Source organism: Rhipicephalus sanguineus, chromosome 1 (assembly GCF_013339695.2).
Source record: "Rhipicephalus sanguineus isolate Rsan-2018 chromosome 1, BIME_Rsan_1.4, whole genome shotgun sequence".
Classification (NCBI taxonomy): Eukaryota; Metazoa; Arthropoda; class Arachnida; order Ixodida; family Ixodidae; genus Rhipicephalus; species Rhipicephalus sanguineus.
Window position 1 is genome coordinate 290,855,269 of NC_051176.1, and position 18,317 is coordinate 290,873,585.

At 49.0% G+C, this 18,317-nt stretch overlaps 1 protein-coding gene across 6 annotated transcripts in view; it reads right to left on the reverse strand.

The window, feature by feature from the left end:
• Positions 1 to 18,309, reverse strand: part of LOC119379251 (uncharacterized) — a 168,989-nt gene extending 150,680 nt beyond the window's left edge. For 3 of the 6 annotated variants that reach the window (XR_007414842.1, XM_037648500.2, XM_037648498.2), the window contains exons 1-2: positions 18,003 to 18,307; positions 17,884 to 17,934 (exon numbers count right to left, since the gene is read on the reverse strand). Coding sequence is in view for 5 of the 6 variants with exons in the window: in XM_037648500.2 (XP_037504428.1) it covers positions 17,884 to 17,934; positions 18,003 to 18,173 (222 nt within the window). In the remaining variant the exon portion in view is untranslated. Of the gene's footprint in view, positions 1 to 17,883; positions 17,935 to 18,002 lie in introns of all 6 variants that reach the window. The other 3 variants (XM_037648499.2, XM_049411916.1, XM_049411917.1) reach the window with 2 other exon arrangements.
• Between the last annotated feature and the right edge of the window lie 8 nt (positions 18,310 to 18,317).

Consider the following 18,317-nt stretch of genomic DNA (forward strand, 5'->3'; position numbering starts at 1 on the left):
CCAACAGGTTCAGAAGCTGGGAACGCTGGACCTGCGTAAGGCTGTCGGCTATGGAGGAACCAAATACGTCAGCGGGTCATGAACCAGACGTCGAAACAGCACTGAGCGTACTGGAACTTCGGCCGTGCGAGTCATCGGGCTCGTCCATAACTTGTGCGTCTTCGAGGGGTTTCACACTGCCGAGACACTCCCCTCGCACCAACGTAACACTGTACGGGGAGGGGTTGATTACAAAAATAGAGGTCCTGCCCTGAGTGACTTGAACGGTCGCGAAAGGCACCCGCAAGCCTTTCCTCGTGCAAACACGGTCATATGGCGAGAGGAGTGCAACGGTGTCGAATAGACTGGCGCAGTAGACTGACACCGCCGTTGGCCAGCTTGCAGGCACATTGATGTCGTCTTTGACGAGTACCTTGCTCGCAGCTGATGGACTGTCTGCCGGCGTCAAATTAGAGAATGGTGAGAGCTCTATTTCGGCGGGTGTGCAATGAATTACGGCATCGTTGCGGGAGAGAAAATCCCATCCGAGGATGACGTCGTGAGAGCATGCAAGAATTATGATGAATTCGACGGCGTACATAGCGTCCTTAATCATGACGCGGGCTGTGCACACCGCTGTAGGGTGAATGCTTTGGGCGCTGGCTGTACGGAGGGAGAGCCCGGAAAGTGGCGTCGTCACTTTTCGCAGTATTCGGCTAAGCTTTGCGTCCATAACGGATACAGCGGCTCCAGTGTCGATAAGGGCAGATGCACGAACACCGTCCACAAACACGTCTATCACGTTCGATGAGCTTCGCTGAGGGCTTTCGCAGTTTGATAGCATCGCAGCCCTTGCCTCGTGGACTGCGGCGACTAGTTTTCCTGGTCACGTTGGACCAGACGTGGCCGCATCGGTGACAGCGAGCGGCGTCGTGGTGACGGTGAACGGGGGGTAGATGGAGCGGGGCAAGACGTCGGCGACAGAGGCGTAGGTGGGTCGTAATTAGAGCACTGCACGGGCTCGGGCCTACCCGGAAACCCGGGCCCGGCCCGGCCCGTGGGCCGGGCCGGGCCGGGTAAAGTAGTTCTCACGGCGGGCCCGGGCCGGGCTCGGGACTGAAGCTCCGGGCTTAGGGCCGGGCCCGGGTTTGAGGTGGCGGGCTCGGGTCGGGCCGGGCTTGGACTTCGCTGGGTTCTTAAATGGACACTATAATGAAGCACTGAATCGGTTTAGACTGATGAAGTGAAGTATAAGAACTCGAATGTCATTCATTTCACCATCATAAGTTTATTATCAGACAAGAAAATGAAGGTCAAAATTCCATTTTTTTAAATTTCGTGCCGAAATCTCCGAGCATGACGCCACGGATTTCAAACTGTGTTTGTCGTATTTGGGGACATTGGCTCTATAAAATTTCCTGAAACTTGGTATGTTAAGTCTATGACCCCCTCAGAGGTCAATGTACTTCATTTTTAGTGATTAGGAACTACGTAGACCCCATTAGACGCCGTCAGAATCTATGTCACGGTGTCTGCTGCGCGAAATTAAAGGCCAACTCCGGCGATTTTTCGAGGTCGATGGATCTCAATGAAATTCGCTGGGTACGTTCCTTTGCACGTTTCCGGCATTTATGCCAAATTACAGGCTTGAGACATGCGCAGATTGTTTGCAAATGAATTTTAAAGATTGTCTGCAAACGCCCTCCTGGCTTCCCACAATTATTGGCAACATTGCGTCTGTGACGTCAGTATTGGGAAGGCGGCGGAAGTGACGCAGCCGAGGGCACCGCTAACTTCGGCGCTTCGGCCGCTACAGCGAGCGTCTGCTGTGCACAAGGCGACAGACAGCGTTGGTTTAGCCGGCGCTTCGCTGGTCGTCCCGGCTGTCACAGTTTTCATACTCCGCGCCGGCGTGACCAGCATGCCTTGCACGACTTCCGGTTCGTTCGTAACAACGTCTACGTCATACGTAGACAGTACACTCGGTTGGGTTTCGGTTTTGATGTTGCGCTTTTTTGCTTATTTAAAATTATTCTCCAATTTGCCGAGTATTTCTGCTATCGGGCCCGTAACAGGAGCGTCTCAGGAACATAAAAGCACCATTACTTTGACATGGCCAAAAAATCGCCGGAGTTGGCCTTTAAAGGGGGCGTCGCCACCCGCATTTACCTTTTTGCGCGTTTTCTCACTTACCAAGAGTCTTGTCCCGGCGAGCGTGGTGATTTAGGAATTGCTAAAGAGAAATTTACTGATAATTGAGAAATTGTTTTCCTTTCTAGTGCCCCTTCATGTTTGTTCCACATACGTTGTGCATACATACATATATGTTTCACATTTTCTCTCGAAAAAAAAAAAACGCTTTTTTTATGTGGGGCAAGCTGTTTAGAAAAATTTTATTAGAGACAAGTACTGAACTTCTTTTGCTCCTTGCATATGGGGCTACTTGATTTATCTAAAACGGGCGAGCTAAATGTAGATATACCAGGCGCTTATATAGTTAACGTGTCGTTATTCTGTGCTTTATTTGCATTCGTTATGATTTTATATCCCAAATGTTATGCTGTAATCGCAGTAATAAATGTAATATAATAAATATATACCTGCAACTTATCGCAAGAGCGATCACAGAGCTCCAAAGCGAGGAAACGTTTTTGAAGTTTCCGGCCCTCCACTAATACGAAAGGACTGCACGGAGTCTCGTTACATAGATGACTATATAGACACATTTTTTTTCCATGGCTTCGTCAAGGCCCCCAGTGGTCATGTGACGCGATATGGACGTGCACAGCCTGCATGGCGTGCCCAATTTTTAAAGAGACCAACAACTGATTTTTCTCGACCCATTTTTTTACGACGCGACAGAAAGCTCACTCTTCGCAGTGTTTAGAGCTGCAGTATAGTTAATCCCAAAAGCAGGTAGTTATTTTACAAGAAGTATTTTTCGATCTGAAAGGCTCTAAACACGGATGCAGCTTTCCTCGAGCAACGCTGAGAATTGGTAGCGATGCCGCCAGCCCTTTTCGCGATTTGTGAAAGCTATCGTTGTTCTGCTTTCGCAGGAGTTCCTGTAACTATGCATAACCACCTTTATTTATAGCTTTTCAACTATTTTTGAAAATAACAAGCTGTTACAATGAGATGATGTGGCATTATACATCTTCCCTGTATTTGTACCGCGTTGTGTGCGCATGCGTCCAAGGTTGCCAGCGCCTATGTCATGGGTGGCTTATCCTGGCGTCTTTACTCTCTCGATGCACGAGCCAAGCCAAGTCATCGAAAACGTCACTACGCATATGCGTGGCCGCGCCGAGTAGCAGCACGCGTCATTTCTGAGACGAGGTGTAGGTAGCAAAACTATATCGCTCCAAAATCTTAGCGACCTGGAAACAGCGTGCACGGTTGCATGAGCACGCTGAAAAGTTGCTGAAGACGCGCTGACGAGCATGGGATCATTACGTCACGCGAAGGCAGCGCCGCTTTAATGCATACAACTAACGCAGGCCTATATGTGCATTATTATGGAGTAATACCTTCTAATATAAAGAAACGAACACTATTTCAATACTAACAAAAAAATTGTCGACCGCGTACAGCAATCAACGGTCACGTGGGCGTCTTCATCGGATCATTCATGTTTTTGCCGCCAGAGGCGCCACAGGTGATTTTTCGCGACTTTCAATTAAGAAATAAAAATATAAATCCATCTCTCACGAGAAAAACAGGGTTGGTTTGAGCCAATGCGACGGACAATCTTTACATCAATGTAGTCAACTCATTTCATATTCTGGGCAGTTGTCGGTCCCTTTAACATTTGAACTTTCGCCTTTTTACGCTATATCAGGGATCTCAAACACACCTCAGCTAACGGGCCGCATTCACGAAAATTTACTCCCGCAAGGGCCCGGACAGTAACGCAGCTAAAAGCGCGAGGGGGGGGGGGGGTAGAGGGGCTAGGTCGTACCAAATATCAGCCAGCGTTGCCATTTAAAAGAAGAGCTTTCCCATATGTTACACATGGGTCGTTTCTGAAGTGTATTTGGCGGCAGGATTCCAACAACATACCGATACCTATCTTCAACATGAGTAAAATCAGGACGCCGATTTTGAAATAGAGTTTTGTTTCACGGTTAAGTATCAACACATGGTGGCAGCAGGGGATGCCTGACGACAAAAGAGCTTTAGACCTGCCATGCCTGTGTAGCTTAAGAACATACTTATAAAGAAAATGAAAAATTGGGACGAAGACCGTCATGTGCGGGCCGCGGGCCATTAGGAAGAGGCCCACGGGGCGCGTGTTTGGGTCTTCTGCTGCGCTATACAGGTATAGTGTGAGACAGGCCCGTAGCCAGGGGGGGTGGGCCCAGGGACCCCCCCCCCTGAAATTTTGATGACACATGGTGTTTTATCGAAAATAAATAATGAAACTAGGCGTTTTTCTCAAATATATATAAGTCAAGGCTTTCAGCAAGTGCCCCCCCCCCCGAAAAAAATTCCTGGCTATACGGCCCTGGTGTGAGAGCTACGTGACACTGCCACAACACCGTTGGAATGTGCAGAATAGCATAGGTTCAAACAGCATATGGCGTGAGGCAAAATATATTCGCTTGACGAAATATCAGGCTTGAAAAAAGACAATTACGAATTCCGTGCCGCGTGATGTCCCTTTAGCTCGAACCATATAGACATCCAATGAGTAAGCGTCGAGAAGCTTATTCGCGCCTTTATTACCAAACTGTAACAAACACAGAAAATAGATCTAAATCGCTTCGTCCACCTCCTGCCAGCCCTACCCGCGTAGTGCAGTGGTCACTTCTACCAGTACAACATCGTTAGGAAGGCATAGAACATTATGATACGGAAGAAAAGAAAAGCGCGGTGCAAGCCGTGCATAACATACACTGCTGAAAACTGCAAGCAGAAGCCCCCAAAGAGGAGTTTTATAGGTGATACTGAAGAGTGTCACGACGTTCGGGAACGATACAAATGAAGGGATAAGCTGCACAGCTACATTCATTCTGCAGAGGTCCACAAATGCATCCTAAATTTGCTCCAGTGGTGGAAGTTAAGAACAACGACTGCCGACGCCTTCACATTTCGCAAGGCAGATGTGCACCCCTGCGGCTAGCGCATGCAGTGCGAGAAACTTTAGCGTGGCAGGATATGTGATACAACGGCGGATGGCGTGCTTAAAGCCGTAATCTCTGATAATTTGATTTTTTGCACAATAACACGTGAAGAAATAAACTATAAAATATGCCACAAAAGACTTATGGACTGTATATAGTAGCCGTGATGATATATTAAATATATATGATATATGAAAAGAATGCTACCACAAATACTTTTTTCGTCCTTTCGGCTGTCTATACGTATTTCTAAAAGTACACGTGGTGCACACGGTTCGTTATAATTTTTATCTAGGTTAGTGTACATACAGCAAGGTAATAAACTTGGCTTTCTTCCTCCATCTTGCTGTGGCAAAGTACTACCATGCTGAAGACATGTGTTACATATCCAGAAGGGTGCATGATTTGCTTTGTCGTTAGAGCATGTTTTAAGTTTAAGTAAAGAGCGCAATGAGAGCGTTGCGTTCTCTGTCTCCTCTGTTTCTATTGCACTTCCTATCGAAACTGAACTCATGCTGCAAATCACTTTCCTTGCTGCAATATCTGCTACAAAACGCTCTTGACAATCCCCATTGCATTAGCAAAGAAAAAGAAAAAAAGTTATATTATACCATTGCAGAACAAACGTTCATTGTACCCAGTATGTCCTAAACTATTTCCACCGTGAGCCCGTTTTTACACGAAATTACCGTAGGTTTAAGTAGAATTGTTAGCTAAATATTCGCCAACAAAGCGTAGATATTTGCTACTTAAACCACTTTGCTGTAGATTCTATGTTCTGGCAACACCACCTATATTATTGGCTCGGGCCTCTGTCGGGCCTGATCTGCCATCGGGCCGGGCCGGGCCGGGTAGGCGAAATTTTTTCTCGGGTTCGGGCCGGGCTCGGGTCGCGTATTGAATCACCGGGCCGGGCTCGGGCGGGTAAACGTGAACGAGTTCCGGGCCCGGGCAGGGCCCGGGCCGAAAATCACGGCCCGTGCAGTGCTCTAGTCGTAATATGGGCGGTTCAACTGGCTGGTGGCAGGCGACGCGACTTTAGGCGGCTGCACACGATTGCAATAGTGTGTCACGTGGCCAGCTTAACCGCATGCGAAGCATATGGGGCGGTTGTCAGGTGTGCGCCATCGGTTCGCTGGGGCAGGGCCCGCCTATGGTGCAGGACGGGATTGACGGGGCGGCAACTGATAGGACTGGATGGTGGGCTGCAGTCGTGGCCTGTGCGTGACGTCGGCGCAGGTTACCGGTACATCCGCTTCGAAAGAGTGAGGTCGAGCGGAGGCTTCTGTGTAAATGTGTGGGGCAGCCGTAGGGATTGCTGGGGGCGTTCTTGCGACCACTTGGGCGTAACTCAAGGGTGCAGGAGCCGTATGGTGCTGGTGGTACTTCGGCATGACCTCTGCGATTTCTTGCTCAATTGCTCGACGGAGTGGAGGCAGAAGTGTGGTCGATGGCTGTTGAACGTACTGCGGGCGAGCAAAGTCCAGCAGAGAGAACTGGCGCGCGATTTCCTCGCGCACGAATGTCTTCATCTCTGCAAGCAACGCGGAACGGTCGGATATGGTCGACAAGCCAGCGAGCTCGGCGTCGCGTGATGGAGAGCGACGGGTCATCGATCGCTGCTGGCGCAGCTCCTCATAGCTTTGGCAGAGCGCTATGACCTCTGCCACTGTGCTGGGGTTCTTGGCGAGCAGCATGGTGAAGGCGTCGTCGTTGATGCCTTTCAGGATGTGTCGGATCTTGTCAGATTCGGACATGGTGGCGTCGGCTTTCTTATAGAAATCGAGGACGTCTTCAATGTAACTGGTGAATGATTCACCGGCCTGCTGAGCGCATAATGATAATATTGCGCACGCAACACAAAGACACAGACGAAAAGTTCACAAGGACCAGCGCGCCTTTCCGTTTTACTGCTGAGCGCGTTCACGCAAACGCTGTTCGGCCTGCAGCTTATGAACGGTAGGGCGGCCAAACACATTGATAATGGCGGTCTTGAAGTCGGACCACGTCGTAAAATCTGATGTGTGGTGGTTGTACCACAAGCCCGCCACACCCGCGACGTAGAAAACCAGGTTAGTCAGTTTTCCCGCCTCGTCCCATTTATTGGGGGCACTCCCGCGCTCGTAAATCGCGAGCCAGTCCTCCAAGTCGGTGCCATCTGCGCCAGTGAAGACAGGAGGGTCGCGGATACGAGGGACACCTGGACGTGAGGTCGGTGTAGGCGAGGGCGTTTGCTGGGAGGCGTCTTGAGGCATCGTAGGCGGCAGGGTACGGGATCGAAGAGCCAGGGGCATGGAATGAGGGCCGAGGTTGTTGTGAAAGCCCAGCAACCTCCACCAAATTATAGACTATTAGCGGGCACTCGGCGATGATACACGACTGCAACAGTCAAGGCGGGGTGCCGACTCTGAGCGCGAGGAGCGTGCTGTCCGAGAAGAGCGGGGGAGGATACTAAGCGCTCGAGAGGGCGACCCATTACAGGCTTCCAACGCTTCGCTACACAATAAATAACTGTTGGGGTTTTACGACCCAAAACCATAATTATTATGAGGGACGCCGTAGTGGAGGGTTCCGAAAATGTCGACCACCTGGGTTTCACTAAAGTACACCTAAATCTAAGTACACGGCAGTATTGTGTTGTACACATTCCTCTAAGACAGGAACGAAAGCTTGTCCCTCGTTCCTTCTCACAGTTCCCGTCACAGTTCCCTTAATGCGAAAGGAATGCATTCCAGTTACAATTCGAACATTGGAACGTGTCATTACATTAACGTTGCATGTTTCTTTTTATTTAAATGTAGTGTCGGACATATCCTGGCCTAAAATAAAGTGAGCAACTTAAAGCTCACATCAGACTACGTATATTACACGAATTAGAACACTGGCGCAGCAGGTTATATGGAGATAAATATTATCTACAGAAACACTCCTAGATGAATTTTTTAACAGCGAAGCTGCTTAGGCCAGCGCCTCCTCTGTTTTTCTGTGCCTGGGCGAAGGAGCGGAGCGCAATGAGAACCGACCGTCGGCGTTAGTGCGGCTTTTAGCCGCTGGGCGCCGCCACCGAAGTAGACCAGACGTCGCGTCGTCGCTCGCGGTAACGAATGCCGTGGCTGCATTCAAAGCTGCTATATGGTTCAGTTTTCGGCTGTATTCAGGTTGTTTAAAGTATAATGAAAACTTATAAACTGGAATCACGAAGCACTTGTTCTGGGCAACCAGCCCATTTCGAAGGCATGTGTCTTTAGCTCGAGACGCTCGCGCGTCTGCTAACGCGATTCCAGAGAGCGCATGCCAGTGATGCGCGGAAAATTGTTTTGTCACCATTACGTTCGCTTGGCTGAGAGTCGGTTATTGACTGTCTGAAAGTAGATTTTCGAAAGCAGCATTTGCCAAGAGCTAATACTGAAAGCTTGGGCGCTTAAAGTTCCCCGATGCGTGCTACCGTCTACTGGTGTAGCACACTATAAGCCAGCCATGAGTTCATGCGCTAAATAGCATGAAATGTCACTAAGCTGCTTCCAGTGGGAATGTACAAAATGATTGTCGGTTGTTTCGCCGGTAGCGCATGTAGTGTCTGTGGGCTCAGATTCTTCAGCTTCGGGACCTAATGTCAGCGCTGCATGCACATGGCGGCGATCGCGAGGCAGCATTGCGACTGGTACTACATGCATTCGTTGACTGTTCGGACGCAGCATGGTCACGTTTAGGGATACTTGCCATGCTTGATTCAATTGTTACCTTGGACTGCAAACGTGAAGGGTAGTCTGCAAAGAGTGACGCTACTGCATCCTTCGTAAGCCGCCGCTTCTTATATTCTATGAAATCTTCGTGTCGTAAACGACGGCTGCATATTCTAGTGTAGTTTGAAGATGTATTAGGAGACCAATTATCCCGCCTAATTACTGCAAGCCACCTCTACCGACCACCAGTGGCAGCTGGAATTTCATGGAACGACAGCTGAAGTGTATTAAGGCGAAAGCCTTAGATGCCTCATCAAACACGAAAATTGACCGTCGGCGGCGTCAGCACGAGTGATGCAAAAATAATTACGTGATGACGTCATCATATGACGTCATAGATCATATAATATTGTGACATCGTCGTGATGTCACATAACGTGACGTCGTCATATTACATCTTCGGTTGGTCAAAAAGGGCCGATCACGGAGGCAGTGCATGCCTCCACTGATGTGCAGAAAGCTTGCACTGCCTCCGATCCTTGAGGCTGTAATAAAACCACGTTAGGCGCAGAAATATCTTGGAGGGAGGCAGGGAATGTTCAATACATTGACTACAAGAAAAAGAAAAAGATGGCTTTCGCCTTTCAGTCGTCTTAGATGAATGCATAAGGAACCCTGTGAGATTTTTTTTCTTTTCAATAAAGTGAAATAAAAAAAGGACAATCGTGATTTCCTTCAGTTCCATTTGCAGAGTGGAACACATCAGTATGCATACGAAGGCATTAGGGCGGTTGCAATAGCCTGAAATAGAAGACGCGAATATACTATCAAACTCGAGTGCAAGTATCGAACCGGCAGCATGGCCTGACAGTCTGCCTGCGGAATACTTACAGCGGGGATGGAAAGACACGCGAACATGCGGCAACTGCATTCTTTGCTGTTTCGCATCTATTTTCAAGTGGTTATAGCCTGAATGATTTATGAGAACACGACGTCATCCATGACACAATAAAATACAATCTAGCATCTTTTTATTGCCACCATGGTTAGAGCGTGATAAAAACAGCACGCCGCTATGTTCACGTTTCTTTCCATCCCCCTGTACCTGTGAAAGCCTGCAAGAAGCACAAATGCAATTAAACTCTGATGCATACACGAATTCGTGTGATTCGTGATACGTGCGGCCGTTCAGCGCCACCTTCCCGTAGTCTACTTGCACAGCGCCACCACGCGGCAGCGGCGATCGGACGCGGAGCGCGCGCTCGACGGCCCGAGGAGAGCGTTCACCCAGGCACTGAAAAATAGAGGAGGCACTGCTTAGGCTAGCCGTAATCTGTGTGAGCTATCAGAAAGCTATCATCATCATAAACTGGTATGTGCCACAAAAATTGGGTAGATCCCACTACTCACCACTGGTCCATTAAATATGAAGAAGGCAACAGTTAGCCCAACAAATGGCTGCGAAGCGACGGCGGCAAGCCAAAGACTCCAAGTACGTACGACAGAATACTAAGCAACGGGAAAGGCAATGGCGGCTGCGAGAAGACCCCAAAAGCGATGAAAGGCCTACGCCAACGACGTGCCCATAGATCTATGAGAGGTGCGAACGCTTGGTGTCAGTGTGAGTTTCTGTCTGTGGAGTTTGGACATCCATGTCGCGACTGTGACTGTCTGTGGTTTAACTGGAACCTCTCTGCGCTGAGAATGAACGTAAAAACAACCTAGCATCATCTAGCTTAAAGCCTAGCAACGACCTAGAAGCAACCTAGAAATAACCTGTATCCCCTAGCTAAGACCTAGTCTTCAGAATCGTCCAGTTTCACTGTTTCAAGCCTTGTGCAGCTAAGTGCAAGCTTCTCCAATTTTTTTAAAGAGCACCGGATATAGTTCAGACATGACAAACTTCAACATCTGTGCTTGTTGATTACAAGCGCAACACATGTGGCACTTTTCATTTGGTCTTCAAGTGCACAGTCAAGATACTGCGCTTCAGATGTTCAAAAACATATTTCCTCACGTGCACCAATACCATTAAATTTCTTGCACAAGAAACCACATTGAATTGAATAATATATAGGCGTTTAAGGTGTACTGATTCAATGTTGCAGTATGAGTGTAAAATAATGTCCAGTATAAATATTTGCAACTTAGGAAAGTATCACGCTTGAACTCCATGCAAGTGTTGCACCTCGATGCTAGCGTACAACAGACGAACATACTTTCTCATCGGCATATTGTTGACAATGCTCAACAACCGTTCCACCGAAGTTCTGGAGGGTACTGCCATGTTGTACGCAAATGAAAAAAAAAAAGTAAACAAAGTTCGTATGGGCGAGGGCAGGCTTAGCGGGCACAACAAGAATGTAGCGCTGAATGTACGCGTATAGTTTATTGCATGACAGACATGTTTCCTATGGAGCGGCTGTCGAACTGAACTGGGCTGTTAGCCGCGGAGATAACTCTAACGCTAAAACAATGCCTGCCCAAACGTAACCATCGAAGGGATCGGGATGGCGCCACTCTGGTGCCCGAGTCCACTGCATTACGGGGCTTTTCCCTACCATCCACAAAACCAGGTGTCAAAAAGCAGAGATTTGCCCATAGCTGCCAAAAGACCATGCGTCGAGAAAAACACTCCCAGGAACTGTGTCCAAGCCAAGCAGTCAGCGAGCATGCGAACAGAAACGGCGGAAGCATACGCTGCACGCTACAAGTCGCTCCCACTCGAGAAGTCCAACCAAAGTTTCACCTCACCACCGTTACGTGTAGCCTCACCACCATGAAGTGAAAACCAGGATGCAACATTCGCAATGTCCAGAACCTATAGGTGGAGCGCCGTGCAATCCAAGATGGCTGCGGGAGGAGGGTCAACCAGTTTGCTTAGATCTACGCATAGGAAAAGATAGGATGCACGGACGTACGCCCCGTGCCGCCTTCACCGGATGAAGTCTTGAGCTTCAGAGAAATTTATATCGGACCAAAGTACTTGCCCAAACGATAGGAAGTGCTAAATGTTCACCACGGTACACCACCTCATTATTTACCGCGGTTTTATACTTCAGCTCCGCTACCGCGCATCAACAATGCTTTGCGAAATCATGCACATGCTACAGAACACGTATGAACTGAACGGCACTCCAAATATACGTAACGCGCCTGCCTGACGAATATGCAGTAGTAACAGGCCCTTAGCGAGTAACACCATCGTTGCTGCACGAGACCGCATGTTTAGCGTGACGATGGTTTCTAAACATGTTGCACCGTCGTCATTGCTTGCGTGGTCAGGAACGCGCAGTGCGCAGTTCACTTCTCTTGGATGTTACAGGTATGATCAGCATCTCAAAACGAATGCACACGCGGCTTTTTGCAGCGTCGAAGGATTTATCAACGACACCGTTTGGAAGGAACAGGCGGAGTTCATTTGGCAACTCAGTGGTGCGGCTTGTGGCCGCAACTGCACATTTCGCTTCGCTCGTCGAGCCTTGGCAGCATGCGGCCACAAAATTTGCGCTACATGCACCGCATCAGAAAAAGCTATTTTATTTTGATCTCAACACTATTGTACATCAAGTACACCCCAAGTGACTTACGATTGTGAAAAATACTCCGTACAGGTGGTTAAAGGGACACTAAAGGCAAATAGCAATTTATGTCAGAGTGAAAGCTCAATGTATGACGTCTAAAACGGCAATATTATCAACAGCAGTGCCCTACTTACCGAGAAATTAAACTAAATGTATCACACGATGAGCACCACGAGCGGCACTATTTGGAAATGACCTCGATGACGTGAGAGTTCGACTACAATTAATCACTTGTAATCAATCTAGCTGTGGATATTAATGTGGATATACATAGATTCCATCAATTAGTCACGTTGAATATCCTTCGAAATGAGTTTACTGAGTTCATGATTGAGCCCGCAATGCGGCCTGTACTTGGTCATAGTTCATGATAGCCATTGAGTGAGCATAGCCCCGAATGACTTAATGTTTGCTAGCACGATTCATACAGCTCTTTTAACACGAAAGTGTTTTACGCCGGGGTCCACCAAGACTTTCTGACGTATTTCCGTCACGGAAGTACGTCAGCAAAATGAATGTCATCAGATGGCAAAGAAAAAAAACTATAAGACAAAGTTCCGTCGACGGGAATCAAACCCACGACCTCTCGGTCCGCGACGATGACTGGCGGGCGTTTAGCCCACTGAGCTACCGCCAAACACATTACGGAGGCGACATGAAAGCGCCTTTTATCTTTCACACTTGCCACTCACAGTGATCTTGGATGGATGGATGCTATGAGCGTCCACTTTATAACGGGGCGGTGACATCTGTGCCACCAGGCTCGGAAAAAAAAAAAAAAAAAACGTGCCGTTGCAACAACTACGTTCAGCACATTTCCAATACAAGTTTATTTTGTCAACACTTTAACACACCGTGAGGTGGGGTTTTTAGCACAAGCCTTGCTCACAGCAACCATCTATATCGACAAATAGCTCTCCGACGCTCGCCTGGCTGTCGCACCGCGTTCCCTGCTCGTCCTGTGAAAAGTTACGGCCAGGGAAGACACGACACGCGTAGCGTTTCTCTTCGCATTTCATGACGCTTTGAAGGAGTGCATGTCGAGTATCAGTGTTTATTATGTGCTTGTTGATGCCATCTTTGCGAAGGATTCACCGTATGCGGAGTCCCCGTATACATTAAGAACTTCAGCTACCGCAAGGGTTAAATCATGATCATGGGCGTTTGTCGTCGACACGGAGATGTGTCACTAGGAGTCAACGTGAGTGCGATGCATCAACATCAAGTGGTGCTATATCTGCCAAACAACACTAGACATTGTACAAGTTCTCATATGCCAATGCACTATAAACAATAAACTACTTCTGTGACGACACGTTTCACTTTCGTGTTATACCGATTCCTATGATGGAGGGATCAACCAACCATTTTTGACTAAATATAAAGCGTGTTACTTTTAATCTATTATCTATAGACTACGAAGGCAGATATATTTTTCAGTTATAGAAGAGGATGTCCCAAGCTCATGCAACTCCCCGCGTACATTGTTATGGGTTTCAGGTACTACAAAAACACCGATGGATGCTACATACAAGCGAAACAACGAGAGTTTCAACAGAAAAGGTAAGACTAACATTTCACTAACCTGCCTGGCTGCAGTAAATTTCAGAGCTAAACTGTGTACGCTGTGGGTCATCACTGGCTGCATGACTTGCCCAGGTTGTGTCACTACGTATTTTCAGATAAACTTCGCGCCTCGCAAAAATGAATCCCATTCATCTTGTCACGGAGGGCCCACTTTGTTCACTGGTACACGAAACATGCAATGTCGTAGTGTTTCTTTCCTGCGAACTTCTTAACAATCGGGCTAGCACATCCAAAGAAGGGAGAGACTGCCGCTTTATCGTCTGCTAACTCTCCTCCTGACATCCACTTGGTGGCGCGACAGTCTATGGGCATTGCGAACAGTGATGTGACAGGCGAGCGGCAGTTTTATGGGCCTCATGCGGTTGCCTAACCGCCCTCCTCTGCATGACATGCCACGTACTTGTGTATACATCTTTTCAATGCCATGGAACGTTTACAGAAGGAACGCCGTTCCCTCGTAAATGTACCGAGTTACCGTTATAGTTCCACTGATTTTTAACGGAATGGTGGCGTCCCTCCATTCTTCCCAAAAGTAACTACAGACCTACTCCATGTTTGTAATCAGCGGTAGGCGCCGTCGACATACTGAGGCGCTTATAGCAACGACGCGGCGCGTAGGCTTTGCTCAGCCCAAAGCTCGCCACCGCCCTCTATGATCACGTGACAACTGGCACAGCAGCTGCAAAGCTGCCTCCGAGCACCGCGCGTCGGTGCGCCTCCCGCGTGTTTACAAGGGACGGCCGCAACAGAGGAAGTTTTCGTGGCCCCAACAAGGACTCTGAAATGAATATATAAAAACTATGTTGACGTGCAACTCTACCTCTGATGACCTCACCATAACATCAGGTATATTGACGCCACGAATGTGACTGATTTGCGAAATGCCATCAACGTTACTGTAGTCTTGGTCAGACTTGTACATTTTAATTTGGTAACTAATGCAAGTACAGACCTCTTAGCCACGCAAGACGCGCTTTGCTGCTGTATGAAAATGCGCGGAGTAACATTACGAACAGGTCCATAATCGTTATGGTAAACCCTCGCACATAAACAAATTTGCTGAGTTAGTTACTCAACGTGAAGGGCGATTTCGGTGACACTTTAATCAGCGATACAGCTGCGATAACGTATTACACAATCACTACATGTCATGGACAAGGCTGCTACACATCTGTCAGGTTCGACAACCACGGGTCCCGGCTTTAACCGTACGCCGAAGCCGAGACCGCGAAGGCCCACAGCCCGTAAACAGACTCTGAACATTTCACGATTGCAGTTCGCCTGTGGGGTATGACAGACAAGGAAACATCTTAATGTGTATCGCAGCCAGAACAGCCGTGTCCAATGCACTTGTGTTGCGTGTGTCCTCGCAGCCGCATACAATTGGAAAAGTGTAGCCAAAGTCGTGCTTTCGATCGTTAATGAACCCGAGCCACACATTTAGTTCACGCGAATACTACAAAATCCTTTTGACCCCTCTGACTTCCACATTGTTCAATCATGATGAATTCTCCGCATATTACAAAGCTTACACCGCTTACGTAGGTAAACATGCTTCCACTGGCTATACACAAGGCTATGCCAGAAAATGTTGTACGGCACAATACAATGGCACACTTTTGACAAAGCTAATCGTTTTTCGTTAGGTAAAACGAGCCGCACAAACCGCTCAAATTTTGTCACACAACCTATGAGCCGGCGTCGCAGACAAGTTCACGTGTTTAACAGCTGCGGTCACTTTCTTGAGACGGTCTTCATAAAAAAAAATGGACAGAACGTTACTCCGCCTCTTTTGTAGCTTCCTCCGCAAGTAACCGCAACGCAGCTCATCGGTACAGCGTTTTCTCTTCGTTACATGACGGCAAACAGTGCACGCGCCAGCGAAAACACTACAGCAACTGGGGCAGGCACAGCGGCTTTTGCCTACCGCGCGAAACTAAACGCCCGACGACAGCGCCACTGCATTTTCATGACATATGTCCGGTGGAATTCGTCTATAGTCGGATGCAACTTTAGAAGTCAGCGGCATTTCCTCCTCAAAGGCGGATGAACACAAGCCTGCACCAATGGGCGTGCACTCGGGACTGACGACATGAGCGGGACGGCCGGTGGCTCCGCCTTCGGAGACCATCGGCGCGTGCATGAGCGGTACTATTTCTTTAGTCGCGGAGGCAATCAGCTGCCGCGCTTCGGTCGTCAGGGCGGGGCCTCTCCTGACTTCTTAAGTTGTATTCGACTATAGACCTCGAGAGCTGGTATGGTGGCGCTGCTGCTCTCGCCCTCTATCGAGCCAGCAGCGCACTGTTAGGATTGTCGCCTATGGGCTCGTCTGCATGTTTCAAAGCGGCGGCGGCAGTTACGGTGGCCGCTGTTCTCCAAGGACGGCAACCGTAGGTTTTTTTTTGTCTGCATGTATAAATACACTGTGCTAACTTATGTTTTTCTTCCTGTCTGAAAAACCTCTCAAACTACAACTGTTCAAAGCTGTAGCAGAAAAACCAGCATGCATGCAGCCGAGTCTTGTTAACGTAAGTACCGGACTACTGCGACGTTTTTACGTCCTTTCAGGGGTATTCAGACGGGGGAGGAATGCTCGGGGGAGACGGGGGGGTTGCGGATCACGTGACCGCGACGTCACGGATTAGCGAGTGGGCGTGACCCCCCCCGCGCCTCCTCGGAGGAGACGGGGACGTTTTCCCCGAAAGGACAAACAATCCCCCGGCGGTGGGGGATGTGGCGGAATTTCTGGCTCTTGTTTGGCCACATTGTTGCACTTGCTCCTGCAGAGAGCGGCAGTGAATGTCCAGTCTGCAGTTGGGGTCATCTGTAGCTGGGGTCATCGTCGTCAGCAGCTGGTGAAACGGGCGGTACAAGCCACAGGAGTAGTCTGGTAACACTGGTCTCCCCCTCCGTTCGCCCCGTCCGTGTGAGTGGGGGGCATTTGTGGCGACTTCTCCTCGCGAGTTGACGTCACTAGGCTCCGCCTTTACCCCCCGAGCATTTCTCCCCCGTCTGAATACCCCTTTCGGCGAGGAGCCAGGCCTATAGTTCCTGAAATGCCGTTGCGTACAACACTGGTACACGACCCTCGAGCACTTCGCCTCCATCGAAATCCGGCCGCCGCGACCGGGATCCGATGCAGCCACAAACTCTGAAGGCACGCCTGCATATAAGCCTAACGTGTAACTGTACAAGCTTTGACTAACTCATTTCATCTGTCTTTATAGGTTGTAATCTTTCGTACAGCGCAGACAAAGACGAGGGGACAAAAAGAAGGACGAATACCAGCACTTGCCTCCGTCGTTCTTTCTGTCCACTCGTATTGTTGGGGTTTTACGTCCCGAAACCACGACATGAGTATGAGGGACACCGTAGTGGAGGACTAATCATCTTGTGGCGTTGCAGCGAACGCATCCAGCGCTTCGACGAACGCGGGACGCATGGACGTGCTCCGCCATTCGACTGAGCGACGCCGCGTTCCAGGACGGCTGCGGCGTCCGAGCTCGCCGGTGACTGCTCCGCCCAGTGAGGATATAAAAGCTGGACCGACAATAAATGTGGGGGCTGGTTTGGTTTGGGGCTTGACCGCTTGCCTGCTGTGGCCTTTCTTCTGCGCGTCTGCACCGACACTGTGGCAGTAACGCGTCACATCTGGCGTTATTTAACATTCCGTCCCCTCGTCTTTGCGCTGTACGCAGGTTTACAATGGAATACCAACTACTACGTAACCAAACCTTGCGTCAATTTAACCTCCAAAGAGCTCGTATGCATATTGCACTACTGTACTCTTGCTGTGCAAGCGACGCTCGTTGCGTTGTCAAAACAAAGAGAAGGGTGCTCAATTTTTCGAGCTCGCGCACAAAGAGCAGACAAATCGACGAAACCTTACAAATGTAGCGCGTGGACGGCAGGTGCGATACTCACAGAGGAAAGCGTCGATATCCTTCCTCGTCCAATGCCGGAGGGGACTTCATTCTGCAATACATACACAGAAGCATAAGCGCTCGAAGGAACAAAGCTCTAGGCAGCTTCACGAAACTCACAGCGCGCCCGGACTGCAGCAGCTCTTCTTCGTGCTGTTTCTTCAGGTACTGGTATATAGGTAGTTCTGCAAGTGGAGTTAGCGGAAGACCACGGCCGTAACACGGTAATGGGATGCAAGTGGGGCTGTCGTCGACAGGTGGCTGGCTTATTACGCTATATTCAAATTCCATGACTGCCCCGTGTGCTACGTAAACAGCCCAAGCAACGAAACACTGTCGAAACGATATGCCAAACAATTAAACCACGGAATAAAGAGCCACCCCTCCCGAAACTATACAGGCATTGGCGCAGATTGGCGCGTTCCAAAGCTAATA